The following is a 20,833-nucleotide window of genomic DNA, read 5'->3' on the forward strand; positions in this document are numbered from 1 at the left end:
CGACGTCTCCCTGGGAGACAGACTGCATTTGGAGTACGGGGCCATGCTTAGCCTTCCAGTGCCTACACCAGCACTCACAGAGCGGGTGTCCCAAAGATGTGGGTAGAAAGGAGGGAGGAGACTCGGGGAGAGAGGTGGGGAAAGGCCTGGGGCTGAACAGATAAGGTATGATTGAGAGCCCAGCCTTGGCGAGGGCTGAGATCCGCTGATTCTTAGCTGGGGAACCAGCTCAATTCAGGAGGAGGTCAGAGAGAGGCAAAGGCTTCACTCTGAGAAGCGGAACCTGACAGTTCAGATGAAGCCCAATGATCCTTTGACAAGAGCAGCTGGGAAGAGGCGTCAGAGGAGGCAACCCTGAGGACAGGTGCAGGACAGACAGAGTGCAGAAGGTGGAGCTAGGAGAGAGAGAACCAGGGAAAGCCGGAGGGTCAAAATTCCCTCTATGGATGGGAAGGGCAGGGGCCAGGAGTGGAGAGAGGCCAGGGTCCTGACTGGGGGCTGTAGCCCAGGAGGAAGGGGGACAGGGATGGAGCAAGGCCAGGAGCCCCCCTCCCAGGGTGACTAGAGGGAAGCTACCCTAGGACAGGAGCTACTGGTCCCAGAGCATCAAGAACGCTGGGAGGGTCCCCTCAGTGGACGCCAGGAGCCCTGAAGCCCTTCCACTTCACAGTGACAGTCCACAGCCACCTTTTTTTTTTTTTTTATCTTGTCCCTGTCACCTGTCGGCATCCACAGAATTTTCACCAGGAGCTGCAGCCCCAGGTGCCAGGAATTTTCCGCTGGCTGCGGAGACACTTGCTAAGCCAGGTGTGAGCCTGAGAAGGAGACGAGGGAGGCTTCAGCACCCACCTCCAATATCAGAACTGCTGGGAGCCCCGGTGAACCTTGTCCTGCAGCCCCGCACCACAGAGAGACTCCCCTAAGCTCATAAGAAACGAAAAAATTAATTTCCTGTCGGTGGCTCTGCCCAGCAGACCGCTGGACACACTCCATCTCGGGCACGCATTCAAATGAGGGGGAGTGGGGGATGGGCATGCCAAGCGCAGTGCTGAGAAGGATGGAGAAGTCTGTGTGCACCGGGGCGGGGCAGGGCTGGGGACCATCTCTTCTGAGAAGGTCACTTTGATTTTCAATTGGCCACGGTCAGTTGCAAAATTCGGGGCACCAAGTCATCTCTGCCGTGTTTTGGCTCCCCTGTGCCTCCAGAGTAAAGGTGCCAAGGACAGGGCCGGGAGTCTCCCCTGGGTGACCTCGTGTGACTTTTGTAGTCACCACCAAACTTGGGTCTAGACCTCTAAAGGCAAACCAAAATCGGGCACGGTAGAACTGGACTTGACCTTTCATGTCGTGGCCCCGGAGGTTGTGGGAAGAGCTGGGGGAGAGGTTGGCATGTTCTTTAACTCCTTAATCAATGGGAACTGTGTGGGGCACCCGCCATATTCTCTCTCTTAATCCTGCAATGACCCTGTGACATGATGGTCCCTTGTGCTATTGAGGAGATGAGGCCAAGAGGCATTAAGTCACTTGCCCGAGATCACACGGCCTTTAAAGTGGCCCAGGTGAGATTGGAGCCAAGGTCTGGCTTCGTGTCCAAGTGCTTTCCGTCATCTGGCTGCAGGCGAGATAACAGATTGGTGTACTGTTTCTTATTTTAATTCCAAAATTAGGATCTGCTACTGAAAGCAGCCGACTTCATCAGAACACATCCTTTAAGCCTTCATTCAACAAATAGCCAACAAAACAGATTGTTCTTTCAGAACAAGCCTTAAACATGGGAACTCGGGTGACTTCCTCCCTAACCGGTGGGTCTTGTGCTTCTTGGCGGAGGTGTGGGCCCTTCCTGGTGATTGAGTCTCAACGTGGGGAGGTTTTCCTTCCAACGAGAGAATGAATCTTTAGTGCAATGTGGCAGCTCATTCAACATTGACGTGTCCCTGGACCGTTTCACTTATTCAACAAATAAGAACCCAGCCCCCAAGATAGACGCAGAGCCACCATCTTGGACACTGGCCCTTATCAGCCCTGCCCCCTGCTCACCTGGCCATTTTGTGATGGCCTGGGTCTGTCCTCAGATCTTTATCCCAGTTCCCTGTGCCTGCACTTTCCTCCCAGGTCTCCCCAAAGCTGGCTTTTCCCTCTCATTCCAGACTCCACTCCAGGTCCCCTCCCCAGAGGCCTCCCAGGGCCACCTGAATTCATCCTGACCCCTCTGCACCCTTCATCCCCATCAACCTGTCTTCTAATGCTCCTGGCATCTCACAGTATCCAGAACCATCAGCTTCTTCATCAGTTTGTCTCTGAGGGAGAGACTCAGTCCTCATCACTGCAGACCTGGATCCTGGGCCAGTCCTCGGCATGTCCTGGCTCTTGAGACACCTGCTGAATAGACCAGTGAATGAATGAAGGGACACGTGGGGGAGTGAACCGCATGTGCCATCCGTGGAGGAGAAAATGGCCTCTAAGCCGCTGAGAATTACACCCAGGGCCGCCCACTGGCAACTGGGTGAGCTGGGAGCCCCCAGTGCCCTCTCCAGTCAGCCAAAGCATCTCCCAGCACGTTGCCCCGTCTCCCGGACGGCAAGGGAAGCCCAGGGACAGCTAGGGAAGTCGCCTGACCCCCTCCCCCTGATGGCACTTTTCAGCTTTCCCTGTAAGTACCCCTTTTTCGTGAGCTCTCTCCAAAGGAGATGCTGGCCCGATTTACCTACGACCACCAGAATTAATGGCCATCCTGGGTAGCTAACGTCTTAACAGCTCCATAGCAACAGAGGTTTGCGAATGCCAGCAAGTGTTTTTTCCAAAGGGACTCTACCCCCTACACAAAATAGAACATTTTGAGTGAAATTCAAACACAGTTTTTGAACAGCACTGTTCGGATTTCTTCACACTTCACAAATGCTTTCTTTGCAAACATGGGTGTCCCAGTTACCCTGGGCTGGTGCCAAGGCCCTCAGCCCAGCGTCTGTTTCCTCAGCTTCAAGGCAGCCGCGGTGAAACTTAAAAACAAACAGGGGAGAGAGCTGTGGGTCTCCTAGCCAAGAGGGTGTGTGTGTGTGTGTGTGTGTGTGTGTGTGTGTGTGTGTGCACACGCATGCTGACATGATGACCGTGTTTTGTTCTCTCACCCCAGTGATGATCAATTAGTGATAGTAACCCAGAATTCTGCTGTGAGATTCCGAGACCCTGGCAGAGCTTAATGCTATCTGCCACCCGCCATGTACCAGCCACCAGCCACCAGCCACCGTGGTTTAGTAAAAAATTTCAAGGGCCAAGATGAAGAGTGGAGTTTTGTATGACAGGAATCATCCTGGTAGGCCCCTGCTCCCACAGAAGAAAGCAGCAGAAATTAGGTTAAAAGGGGAACCCCAGGAAACTCAACTCGCTGAAGTACCCAGAAGGCCCTGCAGCTCCATTCACCCCGCCCAGCAATGGGGGAGGAGGTGGGCTGAGGAGGTGGGTGGACAGGGAGAGTAGGTGCCTCCCACTGGCGGGTGCGCTTGCTCTCCTCCTAACACGGCATCCAGCCCCAGCACAGGGGCTCCCTGCAAGTGGTCCAGGCTGAACAGTCCATTCACCACTGCCCCAGGGCAGGGGTAGACACCTGCCTACAGGCAGTGAGCTTCCTTCTGACTGAGACTCTGCTCTCAGGAAGCCGGGGTCTGGAGGAGGGAGATGGGCCGCAGCCCAAAGGGAGAAAAGCCAGGGCTTGCCATTGCTGAACCGGCTGCAGGGGCCTCTTTGGCCTCTGGGCGAAGGCACTTCTCATTGGTTGGGAGAAGGAGGAGGGCTGCGAGGACAGTGCGTGTGTGTGTGTGTGTGTGTGTGTGTGTGTGTGTGTGTGTGTGTGTATGTGTGTGTGTTGGAGCTGGGTGGGAAGTAGGTGGAACATGGAGGGATTCCAGGCCTTGGGAGCAGAGTGGGCAAAGCTGTGGCAGAGCCGCCAAGTGGTCCTGATTTTGGAGACGGGGGATGTGAGAGAGCATGGGGGAGGTGTAGACGGACAGCGTATTGATCTGACTTGGGAGGCCGTTGGTGTCAGGAGTGGCGTTGTGTTCACAGGAAATTAGAGCCTTGGAGGTCAGCAATGGACGGCACCAGCCAAGCTGGGACTTGGAAGACGACTCCGAGAGTCCAGTAGGAACCAGTCAGGAGGCTGGGGCCAGGGCCCGGGGACAAGGCAGTGTGGGCCAGACTGGGCAGTAGCCTCAGAGACTGAGAGAAAACTCCTTGCTGTCCCCTTGCTACCTCTTCCCTTCCCTGGGCTCTGCGGGCATTAGCAGCACCCTGGAGTCGTGGCCAGCTGGGGGCTCTGTGGCTCGGTGCTGCCCCTGCTGGCAGATGCAGGTGTTGGTCTCAAGGTGATGCCTGCAGATGCCCCAAGGCAGCTGGAGAGGCCAGGTCTTTGTATCACACCATCGAAGATGGTGGCTCCAGCAGGTCATCAGCTCCCTGCAGGCCAGACACCCGTCCCAGTGGTGGCCTCAGCATCCACCAGAAAAGGGACATTGCAAGGCAGAGGTCGTGCGAGGATTGAGGGGCTCACTCTGCTGTTGCGGAGGGCGGGTTAGGGTAGCCCCCTTGGCTGGGCCCCTGCCTGTGGTTTCAGGACTTGGCAGCGAAGATGGGACCTGAATCTATGTTGGTATTCAGGCCATCGAGGCCCCTGGCTGAGGGACAAGCTGGCGTGGCCTGCAGGTGCAGGCTCTGGGGAGGGGCGGGCCTGCCGCAGCGGCTCTGCAGAGGGTGGCCCCAGATTCGCCTGTGTCCTTAACACAGCGGGTCCCCGTTATTACCCAAGGAGGCCTCCAGGTTATCAGCGAGCTCCAGGAGCCACCGGAGAAAGGAAGAAGATAAAGAGGGATTTAAAAAGAAAATAACAAAAAGAAAAACTGTATTTTCTAATCCAAACCTTGCCCTGCAGAGGCTTTGTTAACCCCAAGTCACTCTTTCAAGACGTCACTGTTGAGGGCCACAATGACTTCAGTGATTACAATTTATCTCGTCCTACCAAGGTATTAAAGGGGAACTGGGGAACACATTAAAAAAACATACAGCCCAATGTAATCATGATTCCCTCCAAAACAATTGCTGGAACCTCACTGTTACAGTTACCAGAGCATGAAAATCCTACAGCTGCCTGATGGCCGGGCTCCATCCATCCTCGCCGCCTCGCAGTGGGCCCATTTGTCAGTCAAGCGAGAGCTTGGGGTTCCTGTCTTCAACAGGATTTAGTGGAGGGGCTCCCCAAGGGCTCCCCCAGAGCAGTGGGTTGCTAGGTCCCAGTCTCCTAGACTCCCAGCTTAGAATGCCTGCCCACCAGGAGGAGGCCAGGGCCCGTCCAGTCCCCCATCGACCTCCCACCAGGGCCTGTTCTCAGCTGAGGCTGTGAGGAGGCCAGCGTCGGGGAAGCCAGCCTTGTTCCCAGTGTCACTTTGGCAAGCAACAGCCAGCTCTGCCCTGCTCCATCGCCTCTCTACAAAGCAAGGCAAGAGCAGCCATGGCTGCTGGGCGGTTCTGAACATCAGAGGTGGGGAGGTAGGAGGCCAGGAGAGGGTTGGTGGGCTCCCTGTCATCATCTTCTCCCTGTCCACTGGGTGACATGGGGCAAGTCAGAGCTTCTCTTGGCTCTGTTTGTCCAACTGCAAACCACAGGCCTTTTCTTCTAAAGATCCATAAAACCAGGAGGAAGCTTAGGGATCCTCCAGGTCACTTTGTCCCTGCACTTCCATTTTCAGTTGGCGGCCATCCGTGTCCTCCTGTGGCTCCGGCAAAACACCAAGGACCAGCTCTGATTACTCCCAGGGGTTCTGTCCCTGAGCAATCACCATGGCCCAGAGAAAGCCAGGCTCTGAGTGGCCAGCCCGAGACACATGGGCCACCCCTAGACTGAGTGGCAGAAATGATTATTTCCCTAAAGAAAATTTCAGTACTTTTGTCAAAAGAACGCCAAATGCATTTGAGCCTCATCTAGCTCTGCCTCCCATCAACCACGAGGCCATTAGCAGATCACGTGGCACTTCTCTGTGCAGCGGGTGGTGCCACATGCCCAGCCTCCTCCAGAGCAGCTATGGCGAGCAGATGGACAGGAAGGCTCAGAGCACATCGGCCCTCGGAGACTCCTGGATGACTGGTGCCATTGTCATCAGATGGGGCTGATTCACTGCCTAATGGGGCACAGATCTGTCCCAGGAGCAGGCTTGGGGTACATGTCCTTGGAGAGAGTGGGAGAGACAGGAGAGGACATGAGAGGCAGGTCCCTTTGAGGCTGGTGTACCCCGTGGATTGGGAGGGAGGGAGGTCAGAGGAGCAGGGTCTGCAGCCCTCTGAATCCTGACCACCAGGCACATGGGTGGCCTTGGCCTCTGGCTCTGCTTGCTAGGAGTTCTCTTTGTCTCTGGAAAAGATCCATGGCTTCTTGTCCCAAGGCTCGTCGGAGCAACTCTTGTGGTGATCTCTAATAAATCAAAAATTAGTTCAAGGTGAGAGCAGAAGACACACAGGACACAGACCAACAATCTCATCCAAGCTCAGACTCCGCCAACCGCAGGGCACCAGCCTGCATCTCGGCAAAACCCTAGCAAGCACGAGATGGATGGGTGGACACAGCACCCAGCCGACACTTCCAGCCTGGATCCCTCCCTGCGGGGCACCAAGTATCATGGTGACACCTGGGTTCGGGTCAACCCCCAAACTCTCTCATCTCCTGATCTCCTTTCCCAACTCCTTATGGATCAGCCACCCAGGAACTAATGCCACCAGTTTAAAAAACAAAACAAAAAAACCTCTTGATACGTTTCAGCCCTGTTTCCCTTAGCAACACATTTAGTGTCCCTCCACGTAGTTGATTTGTGGTAGCATGACCTCCCTGAGCTCCGGGGTGCAGGGACACCCTCATTCTTAGGATTTGGGGAGCTGGAGGGAAAAGCACTTTGGGATCCAAAAGATGTGAATCGCATTTCCTTTTAGCCTTTGTCTTGCTGGACAGAGAGGTCCTCCCTGCTTGAGGCTGCCCACGCCTACAGACCCCACTCTCGCCATTGCAGATCAGCTCTGTGATAAAGGCAGCCTTCGTCATTTCCTTTCCAAGACCCAGGTCATGCCCACCTTGCCAAACGGGGCCTGTGCTGGTCCTGGCAACTCTGGACCAGGAGCCTCCGTGAACCACTGGGGTCCTCCGGGTCACCAAGGCCTCCATGGGCAATTTATTTAACCCTTCCCCAGCTGCTGCCTTGCTCTCCACCACCAGGAGCCATCTGCCACTCATCTACCCATCAAAGTGACCCCATGAGATCCTTCAATACCTGCAGAAGTTTAGCATCATCTGCAAACATGGAGATGTGATTGGACAACCCTTCTCCCAGATCACTTGTAATGATTTTAGATAAGCCGAGGCCTGGCCCCAAGCCAGTGTGAGTCCGGTGGTCTCCATCTGTCCATTCAGAAATGCTCCGCACATCCGCGCCCCGCAGGAGCCCCGGGGAGGCAGGTCTCGCTGCACCATAGCTCCCGAGAAGCCTCGTTCCAGAACGGCTTCACCTGCTAGGAACCTTTGGATAGAACCTTCTCAGAGGCTTCTGAGAAGTCCAGATGGGCAGGAAACTCTGGCAACCCTTGCCCCTTTATCCGATCTGCTCACAGACGATGACAGATCACCCCGCACCCTGCATTCTCTGAACACCCAGAGCCAGCCAGGACTGGGCAGGGCATGGTCTGCCCCACTGGTATCTCTCCTCCTCACCTTCAGACCGAAGGAGCAGAGCCAGCCAACCCCTCCGCCAGCCAGCATGGGTCCCGGAACCCTGCACCAGGTGGAGATTGTTTAACTAGATTCCCATGACTGGAAAATTCTGGTAATTGTGTAATAACAACAGCAGCAGCACTCAGCAATTACCCAGGGTTTTCCATCTTCAGACCACTTTACCCACATTAACTAATTAAGTCTCCCAGCCTCCCTTCCAGGCGGGGAGGGCAGCCGGCCCCAGACGCCCGCTGCCAGGCGCGCTCGCTCGATGAGGGCAGCCCTTTCAAAGGGCCTCGGGGATCCCCTGGTCAGCAACCTCTGCCCCCATGCAGACCCCCCAAGCCTCTTGCTGGGCATCACTCCTAGCCCCCGAGGCCCTGCTGGGCACGGGTGAGGAACTGTACGATACCTGGACTGCAGTGGGGGTCCCTGGGCCCAGCTAAAATACAGTTGACCACTGGCCCTGCCTATTCCTGGGGGCCCCAGGCCACCTTCTTAGTTCCTGCTTCCTGCCTTCCCTCTTTTTGCTGTAACTGTCCCTGACTTTGAGGACCTGGTCTGTCCCTCGGAACTCATGTACTGTCCCTCTACCTCCCCTATGCGCCCCTGTGGCTCCTTGATATGGGGCAGGGTGTCTGCAGCCTTGGCCTCCCCCAAGGAGCTCGCCTGCCTGGCGAGACCCTTCCAGCCGCCCGGCCCTGTGTTCACAGCTTCGTCCTCTGCACCATCTGGCCAGCTCCCTGAACCAATTTTGCACCATGCTGCTGTTAATCGGGCTGTTGCTGCCCCAGATCCTGAGGCTGTGTGCACAGCCCTCCTCCCACCAAGTCCCAGGGCCCCGGGGTCTGGGCAGAGTAGGGGTGAGGAGATCCAGGATCTGAGTGCAGGCTGGTTTGAGCAACAGGAGTCTCCACCCCTCCAACACTCTCCTCTCTGTGAACAGGGCTAGCAATAGCAAACTGCATCCTCAGGAGGCGGGAGCGACTGAACCAGGACACACACATGTGGCCGAAGCTGAGGCCCAGCACACAACTGGCTTGAGACAGCCATCTTTGGAAACAGAGGTCCCCAGTGTGTGCTCAAGGAACAGACACACTCCTGTCCCGTCTTGTGCCTAGAGCACCCAGCCCACCCACAGAGATGGCAGAGCCCAGGAGGACCCCCCCCCCATCTGTGTGTCCTGCTGTCTGGACCGCAGGGCAAAGATCTGAGGAGACAGCAGCCTCCAGAGCCCAGTGACCCCAGGAGACCTGAGCCGCAGGTGCCACCCACTCTGGCCCTTCTTGGGAAGTAGAGTTCTCCATTTCCCTCCACCCTCCGGGTCTCAGCTCCAGGAGGCCCTCAGTGGAGGACAGAGGGGAATGGAATTCCCCCTCCAGGGGCTTGGGGACCAGCTTCCTTTCTGGTAGGGGTATCAGCCCCCACCTCATACCTTTACCCAGGACAGAGAGAATAGGGGCAAGCTGCCTGGGGCAGCTGGAGCATGGGCAAGAGGATTTTTCTCTGCCTTGCAGCCAGGTGACACCCCCAGCCCCCAGCTGCCTCCTATCATCATTTATTCATTCCCTAATAAATCCTGCCCTTCTTTCTGCCAGCTTTGCACTCCTGTTTTATGGGCTTCTACCCTCGTTGTTTATGAAGCACCCAGGTACAGGCAAGGCTGTGCCTCTTAAGACCAGGCTCATGGGGCGTACGGAATCTGCGTACATGGCGCTAATATGACAAATGCAATCATACAAGGGACTTGTGGCGCCAACGACGCTGATTTACTTGCTCACCTCCCTCCTTCCAGCTGGTGGCACACGGGCCGCCCCCGCACCCCCCGCGGCAAGTGGGGAGGTGTGTGGCACTATTACATGCCATTATGACTTTGTGGGTAATGTATACATTTCCACTATCACACGGCCTCTCTCCTTCATTTTTCATGAGAACTGGCACGAGATTAATGACTGAGCCACAGAAGAAACGGGACGCCATGCCACTCTGATTTATTGACCACTTAGCGTTGATGAAGCTGCAAACAAGAGTCAAACAGATGTTGCAGCTGCATTTTTCTTTATCAAAACCAAGGTCTTTTTGCATTTTTAACCACTTCTTGGGTGGCTGTCCTGCTTCCTCCACAGCAAGGGTGCTGGCTGGCTCTGGACCTCCTCCTCTCTGGTGGTGGCAGGGGAGACAGGGCTGGGGCTTTGGGACCCCACCCGGCCTCCAGCCACCAAGCATCCACCCCAGGAGTGTCCAAGAGGAGGACGCGAGAGCCCCAGGGCTAAAATTTGAGTCCCCTTAGCGGGTCTCCAGTGAAGAGCTTGCGCTGGGCCCCCAGCTGACCCCAGGTCGTGTTACACACACCCTGGGTGGGCTCAGCTTGGAGGACCTGCTCAGCTTCTCCCTGCACACTAGAACCCCTCTCCCACCTCCGTCTCAAACCCGTTACAGATTACGGAACACCCATTTAGCAGGCCACGTTGGTGGCCTTAAACGTGGGTGCTGGCTGGGGGTCAGGTCCGTCCTGAGCCCTTTACCTGCCTCACCTCCCAACAAGGTTAAGGCCATGCTAAAGAACAGGCGCCAAGGCTGGAGAGGTCAGCTGCCAGCCCATGTGTCTGCTGCACCCCTTTCTCTCTCATCTGGTCTTTGCCACCCAATCTCCTTTCTGTCCCCAGCTCTGGTAGGGGTCCGGCCCTCCAGGCTGCCATGGACTGAGTCCTCATCTTGTGCTCCCTGGCTGGCTGGAGGCTCTGCAAGGGGAGCTGTGGCCGCAGGCTGGTGAGGACGAGTCGGGGAACACCTGCCCCTGCGGTAACTATAAATCTGAAGTGTATGAGGCAGGAGCTGCTGCATGTTAATCCAAGTCCCAAGGACCTGTAGGCGCCCCCAGCTGTCCCCAGGCTGCCCACCCAGGCCCCAAATTCCAAACAATAGCTTAACCCTCCAGGAGCTGACCGCAGTTTCTTGTTCAAAGCAGTTTTACTTCCTCAAATTGCTCATTGTCCTTCTAAATGGAAGCCCCCCCTCAGGTTGCGGGTGACTCTGGCCCTCAGAACTGGGTGACCTTGATGCCAGGATGCTGAACGAGGTCACCCAGGCGAGACAGAGGCTAGGGAGGGAGACAGCGCCCCAGCAAGCAGGCTGGATGCCCGCGGAGGAAGGGCTGTGCAGGTCAGAACCAGGACAGCACTGCAGGCCCCGAGCGGCTGGACGGCCTGCTGGGGAACTGGCCGTCCTCTCAGGAAAACCACAGGACTTTTCTGGTTGGTTTGGTTCCGTTGGGTGGCAATTGGTGGTGAGAGCAGCAGGGCTCTCGGCCGTCCATGGGGCACTTCCTGCCTCTCAAAGGCCCTGCCACAACTCCCTCTGCAGCCCTGGGAGAAAGGCAGGGCCTGTTTTCACTCTAGATGAGGAGCCTGAAGCCCCAAGAAGCAGGGGTGGAATCTCCTAGCCCAAGACCCCTCCCAAAGGGCTCTGGAACCTCCTGAGACTCCCACCTCCACGTCTCCCTGGGGATCCCTACAGGGGGCCTTTACCACCAACTGAAGCCCATAAAACAGGGTTCATCTTCAAAGGTCATGCTCACTTAGCGGGCAGCCTCTAGCTGGAAATTCCACAGCCCAGGGCCGAGCGGCCCCCATCCCAGTGCATCACACAGCCACGGGGCAGCATGGAGGGCCTGCAGGACGCTAAGGCGAATATAGTTTTTCTGCCAAAACACCCCATAAAACGTATAACTAATGACTAAAATTGCAGTGTTGCCAAGAAGGGATATGTGCCCCAAATTTCTAAAAATACCTCAATTCCTCTCTTCCTGTGCTCCCTGGCTGGAGGCTCTGCGAGGGGAGCTGTGTCCCCCAGGCTGGTGAGGACCTAAAGCCAGCCCCAAACCAGGAGAGGTCCACCACCAACATGCCACCTGGGGAGCCCCGGCACAGGGCGCACGGCGCAGGGGGTAGGGGTCAGGGGGATGGGGAGGTGTCACCTGGGTCAAAGACGGAACCGCAGGAGTCCAGTGCAGCCTGCTCCCGCCTGACCAAACCCAGTCTCCTCCACCCTGGCCGGCTGGGACTTCCTGCTCATTGCTTTGAAGCAACCAGAAAGGAAGGCTGAGGGGGACCCGAGGGGACCACAGTCTGGCTCCTGTGGACTGGAGGGCAGCAGATCTAGAATCTGGAAGCCAGTGGTCACAAACGGGGGGTCCCCACCACCACTGGATCTGTGAAGCCTGGAGGGTGAGGGCCCGGGGGTGCTCGTCAGGGACAGGGTGGGGCACCCACAGCCCTCATGGGTTCTCAGAGAGGGTTCACACCTAAAGAAGGTGGGGAACCCGCGTGCTGTGCAGTTGTCTAGACAGGGCCTCCCGTTCAGAAGCGCTTCCCTATCCTTCATGGACCCAAGCGTCCAGAGGCCCCAAGCCTGGGAGGCAGAAAGACCAGAGGTCACCATTCAGCTTTATTTCAATCCTCAAAACCTGGGTGCACATCACCAGATGCTGGGGTCTCCAGGGGCTCGTCCCTGAGGTCTGCAGATGAAGCAGATGTGGAGAGCATGAGTAGCCATCATGCCTGGGGGTGGTGAGGTGGGGGAGGCAGAGGGGAAGGCTTCCTGGAGGAGGGGGCATGCTGACCCTGTCCTCAGAGGGGAGGTAGAGACTGGCCCTTCAGGCTGACTTCAGAGCTTCCAGACACAGCAGGAACTTTGGGGGCGTGGGCTTTGATTCCTTAGCAAGCAAGGCCTTGTCGGCACAGCCCCTGCCTGCACCTCCCCTTGGCCCCCCGCAGCCCTTCCCAGGCGCCCAGGCTGTGCTCCGCTCAGGAGGCTGTGGGTCGGAGGCTGCAGCCTTTCATCTCCACGGGGCTGACCTGCCAGCTCCCTCCTGCGGGGCCAGGCTCCTGGTCCAGAGACTGGGATCAGAGGAAGCCCCAGGGAGCCTGCTGGCCCCTGCAGCCCTTTGATCCTGCCTCACCCCACTCAGCAGCTGACACTGCTGCCGGGCCAGGCCAGCTCAAGTAGGAGCCCGGCCCCAGCCCGGAAGGCCAGCCTGCTGCTCTGCAGGGAGAGGGCAGGACCGTTGCTTCATCCGTGGGATGGGCATGGCAGATCTGCCCAGCCCACCCACCTCTTGGGCATATTGCAAGGATAAGTGAGATGGGAGGTGGGAAGGCATTTGGGCCAAACAAAAAGAGGCCACCAGATGTCTTGGCAGGTCTGGAACCTGGAGTCGGAGCCCTGGCTTCCCGCCCAGGCCCGTCCCTCGCCAGGCCCCGGGCTTTGGGCAAGCTTCGCCGCGCTGGTCTCCAGACAGAGGGTGCCCGCCCTGCCCAGCCTGCCTCCCTGGCTAGCTCGGGCACCAAATGAGATAATGGCTGGAAAGTGCTTTGAAAAGAAGCAAGTCCTGGGCCGACGTCAGGGATTATCACTATTATTAAGGAGCGCGAGTCCCGCAATCCAGCAAAGCTGCCACAAACGAGAGGCTCCCCTTGGCGTTGATTTAATTTCCTGGTTAACTGAGCGTTGGCAAGAAAGAAACTATTTCCAACCCTTATTGGAAATCTTTTTAAATTCCTCCCGTCTACGTTCTCACACCGGTGGAGGTGTAGTCATGAGTCTTTATTTATTAATGGCTTGATTGATTCACATATTCATTTCATGCTTTTGCTCTGACCACATCCAAAAAAGCAGGTGCAGACTTGGCTTCTCCACGCCTGGGCCCCGCCCATCCCACTCTGGTGCTTAAACCTCAGCTGGGAAAGCTGAGGCCCGGGCCGGAGCCGGCACGGGAGGGGCTTCCACACAGTGTGTTCTGTACTTTCTCATGGGATCTCTGTATATTCTCATTAGTTTCCTTAGAATCGTACAAGAAAAAAAAAAAAAAAGCTCAAGAAATGCCTGCAGGTTTGGGTCAAAGGGCTCAGCCATTTCTTTCCAGGTGTGTCCAGGTGCATCTGTGGAGTGATGTGATTGTTTTCAACAAATTCACAGGCTGAATAAACAGCCTGACAGCTGCCTTTTCTTTGTTTGTTTTGTTTTGCAATAGGATCTTGCTAAGTTGCTCAGGGCCTCACTAAGTTGTTGAGGCTGGCCTTGAACTTGCGATCCTCCTGCCTCAGTCTCTTGAGCCGCTGGAATGCACCAGGCTCAATGGCCTCACTTTCCCAGTTGGGGGGATGGTGTGGAAAGGCCCCCAAGGCCCCGTGCTCGTTGCAGCAAAGCCGCTACCCCACAAAGGCCCCTTGGCGTGTAACTATCAGAAATGGTGGTGGGCAGAAGGGACGAAGGGTGTTCAGATGGAATTCACTGGGGAGAGGCTGACCCTCTTAAATAGAACCACGTGGGGACCAGCGGTGTCCTCAAGGTCTTCAGCCTGACCAGGGGGTCTTCCATTTTTAAGACCCAAACGGGCTTCTAAGGAGGTATCCCTAAGAGGATAGGAGGCTGGGGGAGGCCACAGTGGAGAGTGTGGGTGGAGCTGGGTGCAGGAAGAGGACCCAGCCCTGAGAAGCAGGGGCCCCAGGCCTACAGCTCCTTCCCCCCGGGAAGAAGGGCAGGATGGCACCTGGGTGGGGAGGTCCAGCAAGCTGTGATGAGAAGGCAGGCGTGGAACGCAGAGCGGGGACGAGGGACAGTGGGGCCGCTGCTAAAGGGGGCTGGGCAGGGATACAGCCGACCTCACAGATGGGGTCCTTGGTCACATGCTTGCCTGCTGGTGTGGAGGTCAGCGGCACCAGGGGACACTGGGCAATGTCTGGAGACTATTCCTGTTGTCACAGTAGACAAAGGAGGAGTTTCATGGCAGGGGGTGGTAGAGGCCCCACAGTCCCCAGGACGCTCCCCAACAGAGGATCACCCAGTTCCTGGCATCAGGGTGCCCAAGTCAAGCAAGCCCGGGGTGGGGACAGTCCCTGCCTGCACCTCTGGGGGCCTGGGGCGCCTGCCCTGGACATCCTCTGTGCCGCCCGCATGCTGCCCGTCTCTGTGCTCTCCCCCCAGAACCCCGACATCGTCCTGGTGCACTACCTGAACGTGCCGGCCATCGAGGACTGCGGGAAGCCCTGCGGCCCCATCCTCTGCTCCATCAACACCGACAAGAAGGAGTGGGCAAAATGGACCAAGGAAGAGCTCATCGGGCAGCTGAAGCCCATGTGTGAGTAGCCGCACGGGGACCAGCCAGTGCCATCCAGGCGGGGCCAGGGAGGACCCCAGCGGCCATGGGGTCCCAGCCACGGAGCCCCGTCTTGCTCAGATGATGGCGCTGCTGGGAACCTGGCTTTCACAAAGCTCCCTCATGTCCCTACGTCCGCTTGATCCTCAGGAGCCTCCTCTGTGACTCCCAGGCACAAGATGTCAGGTCCATACGACCGACGTGAGGCTTAGAGACACGAAACAACAGGCCAAGCATGCCCTGGGCCTGTGTCTCCGTGCCCAGACAGGAAGCAGGGAGGCCAGGGAGGGGAGGACCTGGACCCGGGGCTGCCTCGGCCCAGACTGGGTGGGGCGCCCTTGATGGTGATGGAGCTGGATTCCATTTTGTCAGCAAAGCAAAGCTTTCTGAAGCCGTCAGGTGCAAATCACTGAGTGCAAATCACAGTGAGTCCAGGAGGCTGAGGCTCAGCTGTCCCTTGCTTCTGTGGGCCACAGCTCCTGGCCACTACAGGGCTCTTAATGCCACTCCAGCCCCTGACAGCTGGGCTCTGCAAGAACAGACCCAGGGCTGCCAGCCTGAGAGGAGCGCGGAGTCGGCTGGTGCCAACAGGGGCCCCAGGGTGCAGGGTTGTCCATCACCCAGGCTCAGGCCAAGGCTGGTCCCTTCAGGACCTGAGAGAGCCCATCTGTGGGTCTCTCCAAACCAGGGCCACCTTGTCAGGCACCACATACAGCAGAGGAGCCACTAATGTGTCCCTTCCTTGGAGATCCGAGCTAAGGCTGGGGCCACCCGCAGTGGTCAGCTCGTCCTGAGTCCCCTGGAGGCCCACACACGGGCCCCCAGCCTCAAGGCTGGGGACGAGGGGCAGGAGGGACAAAGGGTCCTCCACGGGAAGAGAGGCCTTCTAGGGGCAGTAGCTCGGCAAACACCAAACTTCCTCTCATGCCATCCTCTGAGCCAAGTGCCCCAGGTAGGGGGATCCGGCCCGTCTGGCCTCAGTGCTGCTGCCTGGAACCTGGAACCAGGTGGCCCCAGGGCCTCTCGAGGTCGGTCTCCTTGCTGCCCTCCTGTCTTCACTGGCCTCCCACCCACTCACTTTCAGAGCTCAGCCCGTACAGCCCCTTCCTCTAGGCCCCTCACACGTGCACCCAGCGTGGGGGCCTCCTCAAGACCCCCAGGGGGGACGTCTGTATGAAATCAGCCCTCATCGTGATGAGCCAGAGTGGCCGCCGGCCTCTTCCTCCTGCTGCAGAGCATGGCGGGGCTCGGGAAGCTCCACAGAGAACTCCCGGGAGCACCTGCTCTCTGCACAGCACTGGGCTCACGGGGCTCATAGAAGGAACCATGGCCCCGAGCAACAAAGGCCTGGAGCTGAGGCCACCCAGGGACACCTTCCCAAGGCCAGACCAGTGGGCCTGGCACCAGAGGGCCTGCCCCCCACTTCTGATCCAGCATTGAGGGGTGCAGGCTAGCCCTGGGTGTGGGACTCTGCCCCTCCCACCCTGGTCTGCTCACCCTTGCTCCTGGGCCAGAGCAGGGACTGCTCGTGGTGGGCTCTGGGGCCACCTGGCCAGGGCAGCAGGGAGAGCCAGAGCTGGGGAGGCAGCTGGGCCCTGGTCCTGGCTCTGAGGCTGCCTCACGGGTGACCTCACCACCCTCTCTGCTCTCCACAAAGGCCAAGAGTCCAGGGGCCTCTGTTCCCAGACCAGCTGCTTCCAACCAGCTGGACAGGGCTCACTCAGCTCCTGACTTGGGTCCCATGACCAAGGACAAGGGTTCCTCCTCCCTCCCATTTCCTGGGAGTTGGAGTCACTGCAGGTGCTTCAGGATGGCCAGAGTCAGGTGCTTCTGCCCCTTGTCCAAATCCTCAGTGTCCACTGCTGGAGATGGCAGCTGTGCCCCGTCCTCTCCGGGCCTGCTGTCCTTTCCCCTGTTCTCCAGCAGGAGCGACTCCTGTCAGATCCCACTGCGCATTAGGGCCCCTTCAGCAGAGAAAGGCCCATCTCACAGCCAGGAGCAGCCGCTGGCCCAGCACAGGCCCAGGAGTGCAGGACCCGCCAAGACATGCTCCAAGAGGAACCTCCCCTGGGAAGGTGGCTGCAGCCCCGGCCTGGGCCTCCCAGACAGCTCTCTCCTCCACCGACAGTGCTTCTCCTTAGGCCACCCCCTCCCCATTTTCCCTGGCACCTCCACCTACAGGAGCGCCACCTCCGGGCGGGGTGGGGGGCTTGGGCTCCGCGGACTCCAGGAGGTGAAAGCCAGACCTGTGTTGGCCTGGGACGCTTAGCTGGAGGGGCTGAGTGCCTGCTCAGAAACCTGCAGTGCACCACGGATTATGTAAAACGACAGCAAACTCCCCCTAAATCCAATCACACTTGGCTCTCGGGTCTCGGGGGCGGGGGGCAGAGCGGCAGTGGGCTCAGAGCTTGCCTGCGCCGGGCTCCGCTTACAGAGAGACGCAGCCCGGAAACACGGCTCCCGGAAACGCTTCAGATGCCGCTCAGGCCTGGAGCACGCAGAGGGCACCAGCTAGCCGTGTTGGGAGAGCACAGGTGTGCCGAGAGCCAAGAAGCCATCAGATTTGGTTCCAGGATCCGGAGTGCCACCCAACGCCGCAGCCAAGCACATTAGCTTCATCACATCTCCACATAAATCACAGTCCTTCAAAGACTTCACAGTTGGATTTCCTGATGTTTCCAAATTTCCCTGCCCTACAGCAGAGTTGTCAGTGCCTTAATCAAAATGTTGTGCTTATCGGCGGGAAAGGGAAACGCAGATCCGCGGCCCTGCCTCACCTGCCGTGAGATGGAGCTCAGGTCTCCTATCTCAGGTGTCGCAGATACCTGCTCCTGAGGCAGACTGGTTCCGAGGGTGCCACTGTGACTCTTGCAACCATGCCCATGGACAGAAGGGGCCTTCTCTTCAACCTACAGTCTGAGGAATGCCTCTCCAGATAAACACACACAGAAAAAAAAAAACTGAGCTGGGCACAGAGCCGCATGCCTGTGATCCCAGCAGCTCAGGCCTGAGACAGGAGGATCACAAGTTCAAAGCCAGCCTCAGCAAAGCAACTCAGTGAGAACCTGTGTCTAAATAAAAGAGATGTGGCTCAGTGGTTGAGTGCCCCCGGGTTGAATCCCCGGTACCCACCCCCCAAATTAAGATGTCTGATAGAATTCCCAATACGTTTCCAAAGATCCTTCCTGTCCTCTGTAACCCCTTCCATAGTAGTTAGAATATAGATCCAGCTGCTAGGAAAAATACCAAAATAACAGTGGCTGAAATAAAAAGGAGGCATGCTTCCCTCTCACATGATTTGCAGTGTGGGGTTGATATGGCAGGTCCCCGTGGAGGCTCCTTCCGGCCGGCTGCTCTGCCATTCTCAGGGAGTTATTCTCTTTTAATGATCCAAGTGGCTGCTCCCGCTCCTGCCATCACAACTTCATTTCAGTCAGTGAGAAGGGAGAAGAAAAAGTGGAGGGTAATCTTCTTCCCTTTAAGGATAAGTTTTAAAAGGTACGTACATAATTTCCACTCATATGTCATATGGTCACTCCTGGTTGCAAAGAAACCTGGGAAGTGTAGTCTTTTGCCAAGCACTTTGAGGGATAAGGTTCTGCACGTGGATGATTCAGGGCGGAGCAGAGCTGCGCTCAGCCTGTGACTTCATCTTCCTGGCTCATGGTGTACAGAATTGCTCATCTCAGTTCAAGGCCTGGGATGATGGTCGGGGGTCCCATCTGACGACTGGAGTTCACAGGACTCAAGGAGCAGCAGCTGAAGTTCAGCACGGCTCACCCTGGGTATGCCAGGGCCTCTTCCAAGGCAGCTGGTTGGCGGGCACCAGCTCTGCAGCTGGCTCACTCCCCGGTGTGAGCGAGGCCCAAGCAGGTGCGGGTCTCCCTCCTGGATCAACTTCCGGGAGACAACCCAGTGGGGGCTGGTCTCAGCCGGGTTCTGTGCCTGGTTCTGCCAGGCTGGGGGGAAACTTGGCCAGAGGTTCTAGGCCGCTGCCCCCACCTTCCAGAGCCCACCTTCCCCTCTGAGAGTATGTGGCCTTCTGCCCTGGCCTGTTTCTTGGCAGCTGGACAAGGACAGACATGCCGGCCGCCTCCCAGCCAGCAGGGGGTGAGGATGCATCAAGTGAGGGACAGGGGCGTGGCTCCAATGTTGTGTCCACAGCCCGCCCAAGTGGTGAGCCCGCCCAGCTGTGCCCACCTGGGCACACTCCTGGAGTGCCCTGGCTGGCTGGCTCTGCATCGCCAAGCAAGGCCTCCCCAACCCCAGACGTCACTGGGCAGATCCGTCCACTCCCCTGGCCCAGGCTCTACCCGGCCTTCCTGGACCCTGTGCCCCTCCCGGGCCCGAGGCCTCTGTGTCCTAGGCAGCACTGGGAGGGGAAAGCAGAGCCGTGGCCCGGGAGCCAGCCTGGCCCCGAGGCCTGCACCCTGCCTGCGCCATGCCACACCTGTGGCTGCCCCGGGCCACCCCTCCTGCCCCATGAGTGTACGCCCACCTGCTCACACGGCTGCCCTCGCAGCCACAGCATGTGTTCAGGGACAGGCGACACACGTGAGCTCGCAGGGAGATGCTCGGGTCTCCGGACCCCACTCCCAGAGCAGCCTGGCCTCCATGCTGGGAGGTCCAGACCAAAGGCACTTGCAGGAACAGACACCAGTCAGGCCACGTCACACACTGGGACAGCAGGAAGGGTGGAGGAACTTCCAGGAGCGGACAGCAGCGTGATGGAGCCTCGGCCTCGGTGAACCGCCCCTCCTGGTAGGTGTCCTGGCCTCTCTGAGCCTCCACACCCTCCTTCCTGCACAGGGATGATGATGGCCCTCAGGCCCCCTGGCCTTTAAATGACGTCACAGAGGTAAAGGACAGTGTGTCCAGACGGCAGCCACCCCGTGAGGGGAGACCACCCGAAGCCGAGCGCCAGCTGTCTCCAGAGCCTGGACCTGCCGAGCCGGCAGTCAGCTGTGCCAAGCGCTGCACAGCAGGGGCCACCCAGAGGCCAGCTGGACAGTCCCTCGGGGCCTCCTCCAGCCAAAACCAAGCCCCGAGCAAGCTGCCAGAGCTCCCGCTCAGTCGCCCAGCTCGACCCCAGGGAGGTGCCAGCGGGAATGCCAGGCCTGCCCTCAGGGAGCCCAGAAGAGGCGGTGCCAGCTAGCGAGCCCTGCACGGTGGGCCTGCGGGCAGAGCTGGCACCCGACATGACGCAGCACCATGGGGCTCGGGGTCGTCCTGACAGAAGGAGGGCCCGGCTCTGGCCTGGGAAGCCCGTGGGACTTGGGAGCACAGCAGAGGCCAAAAGGGCTCCAGGCAGGGACACAGGAAGGAGGAACAGAGGGAAAGCCAACAGGAGGTGCAGCAAGAGGTAACGGGCCTGTCCATCAGGCTTACAGGGCCGGGCAAGAAGGGGGGCCACGTTGGATGTGAGGGTGGACGGATGAGGGGTGTGAAGGGGGAGGGATGGGAGCCTGAGGGGGCAGAGGCCATGGAGCATGAGGGGTAGAGGCCATGTGGGTGTGCAGGGGGCCCTGTTAGGTATGGGAGGGAGGTCATACTGGGTGTGAGGCCACTGAGGCCATGTTGAGTGTGGGAGTGGCGGCCATGTTGAGTGTGAGCTGGGAGGTCCAGGTTGAGTGTGGGAGTGGCGGCCATGTTGAGTGTGAGCTGGGAGGTCCAGGTTGAGTGTGGGGGTGGAGGTCAGCCATGTTGAGTGTGAGCTGGGAGGTCCAGGTTGAAAGGGGATGAATGTCAAGTTGATGACAGGACAAGGTAGCTTGGTGACAGCTTGGTGACAGAGGCATTGTGAGTGTGGGTCTTGAGGGTGCTGTTGTGGCTCCCCCAGTCCTCGGTTACCCCAGTGCTTTGTCTTCGCTGCAGCCTGTGGTGTTCCAGGTCTCAGCCGCTCTCCCAGAAAGAGCCCCCTCCAGCACAGCGCAGTGCGG

The 20,833-nt window shown here is 58.3% G+C and overlaps 1 protein-coding gene and 1 long non-coding RNA gene across 20 annotated transcripts in view; one reads left to right on the forward strand and one right to left on the reverse strand.

Moving 5' to 3' along the window:
- Camta1 (calmodulin binding transcription activator 1) overlaps window positions 1–20,833 on the forward strand; it is a 756,735-nt gene that overhangs the window by 640,426 nt on the left and 95,476 nt on the right. For all 19 annotated transcript variants that reach the window (XM_078025166.1, XM_078025165.1, XM_078025169.1 and 16 more), the window contains one exon: window positions 14,723–14,876. In XM_078025166.1, coding sequence (XP_077881292.1) covers window positions 14,723–14,876 — 154 coding nt within the window. The remainder of the gene's footprint in view (window positions 1–14,722; window positions 14,877–20,833) is intronic.
- On the reverse strand, window positions 4,862–7,789 carry LOC144367844 (uncharacterized). Its single transcript, XR_013427357.1, has 2 exons — window positions 7,302–7,789; window positions 4,862–6,454 (listed from the first exon to the last, which is right to left on the reverse strand). It is a non-coding gene; the product is annotated as an uncharacterized LOC144367844 (long non-coding RNA).

The sequence above is a fragment of the Ictidomys tridecemlineatus genome, chromosome 11 (assembly GCF_052094955.1).
Source record: "Ictidomys tridecemlineatus isolate mIctTri1 chromosome 11, mIctTri1.hap1, whole genome shotgun sequence".
Lineage (NCBI taxonomy): Eukaryota > Metazoa > Chordata > Mammalia > Rodentia > Sciuridae > Ictidomys > Ictidomys tridecemlineatus.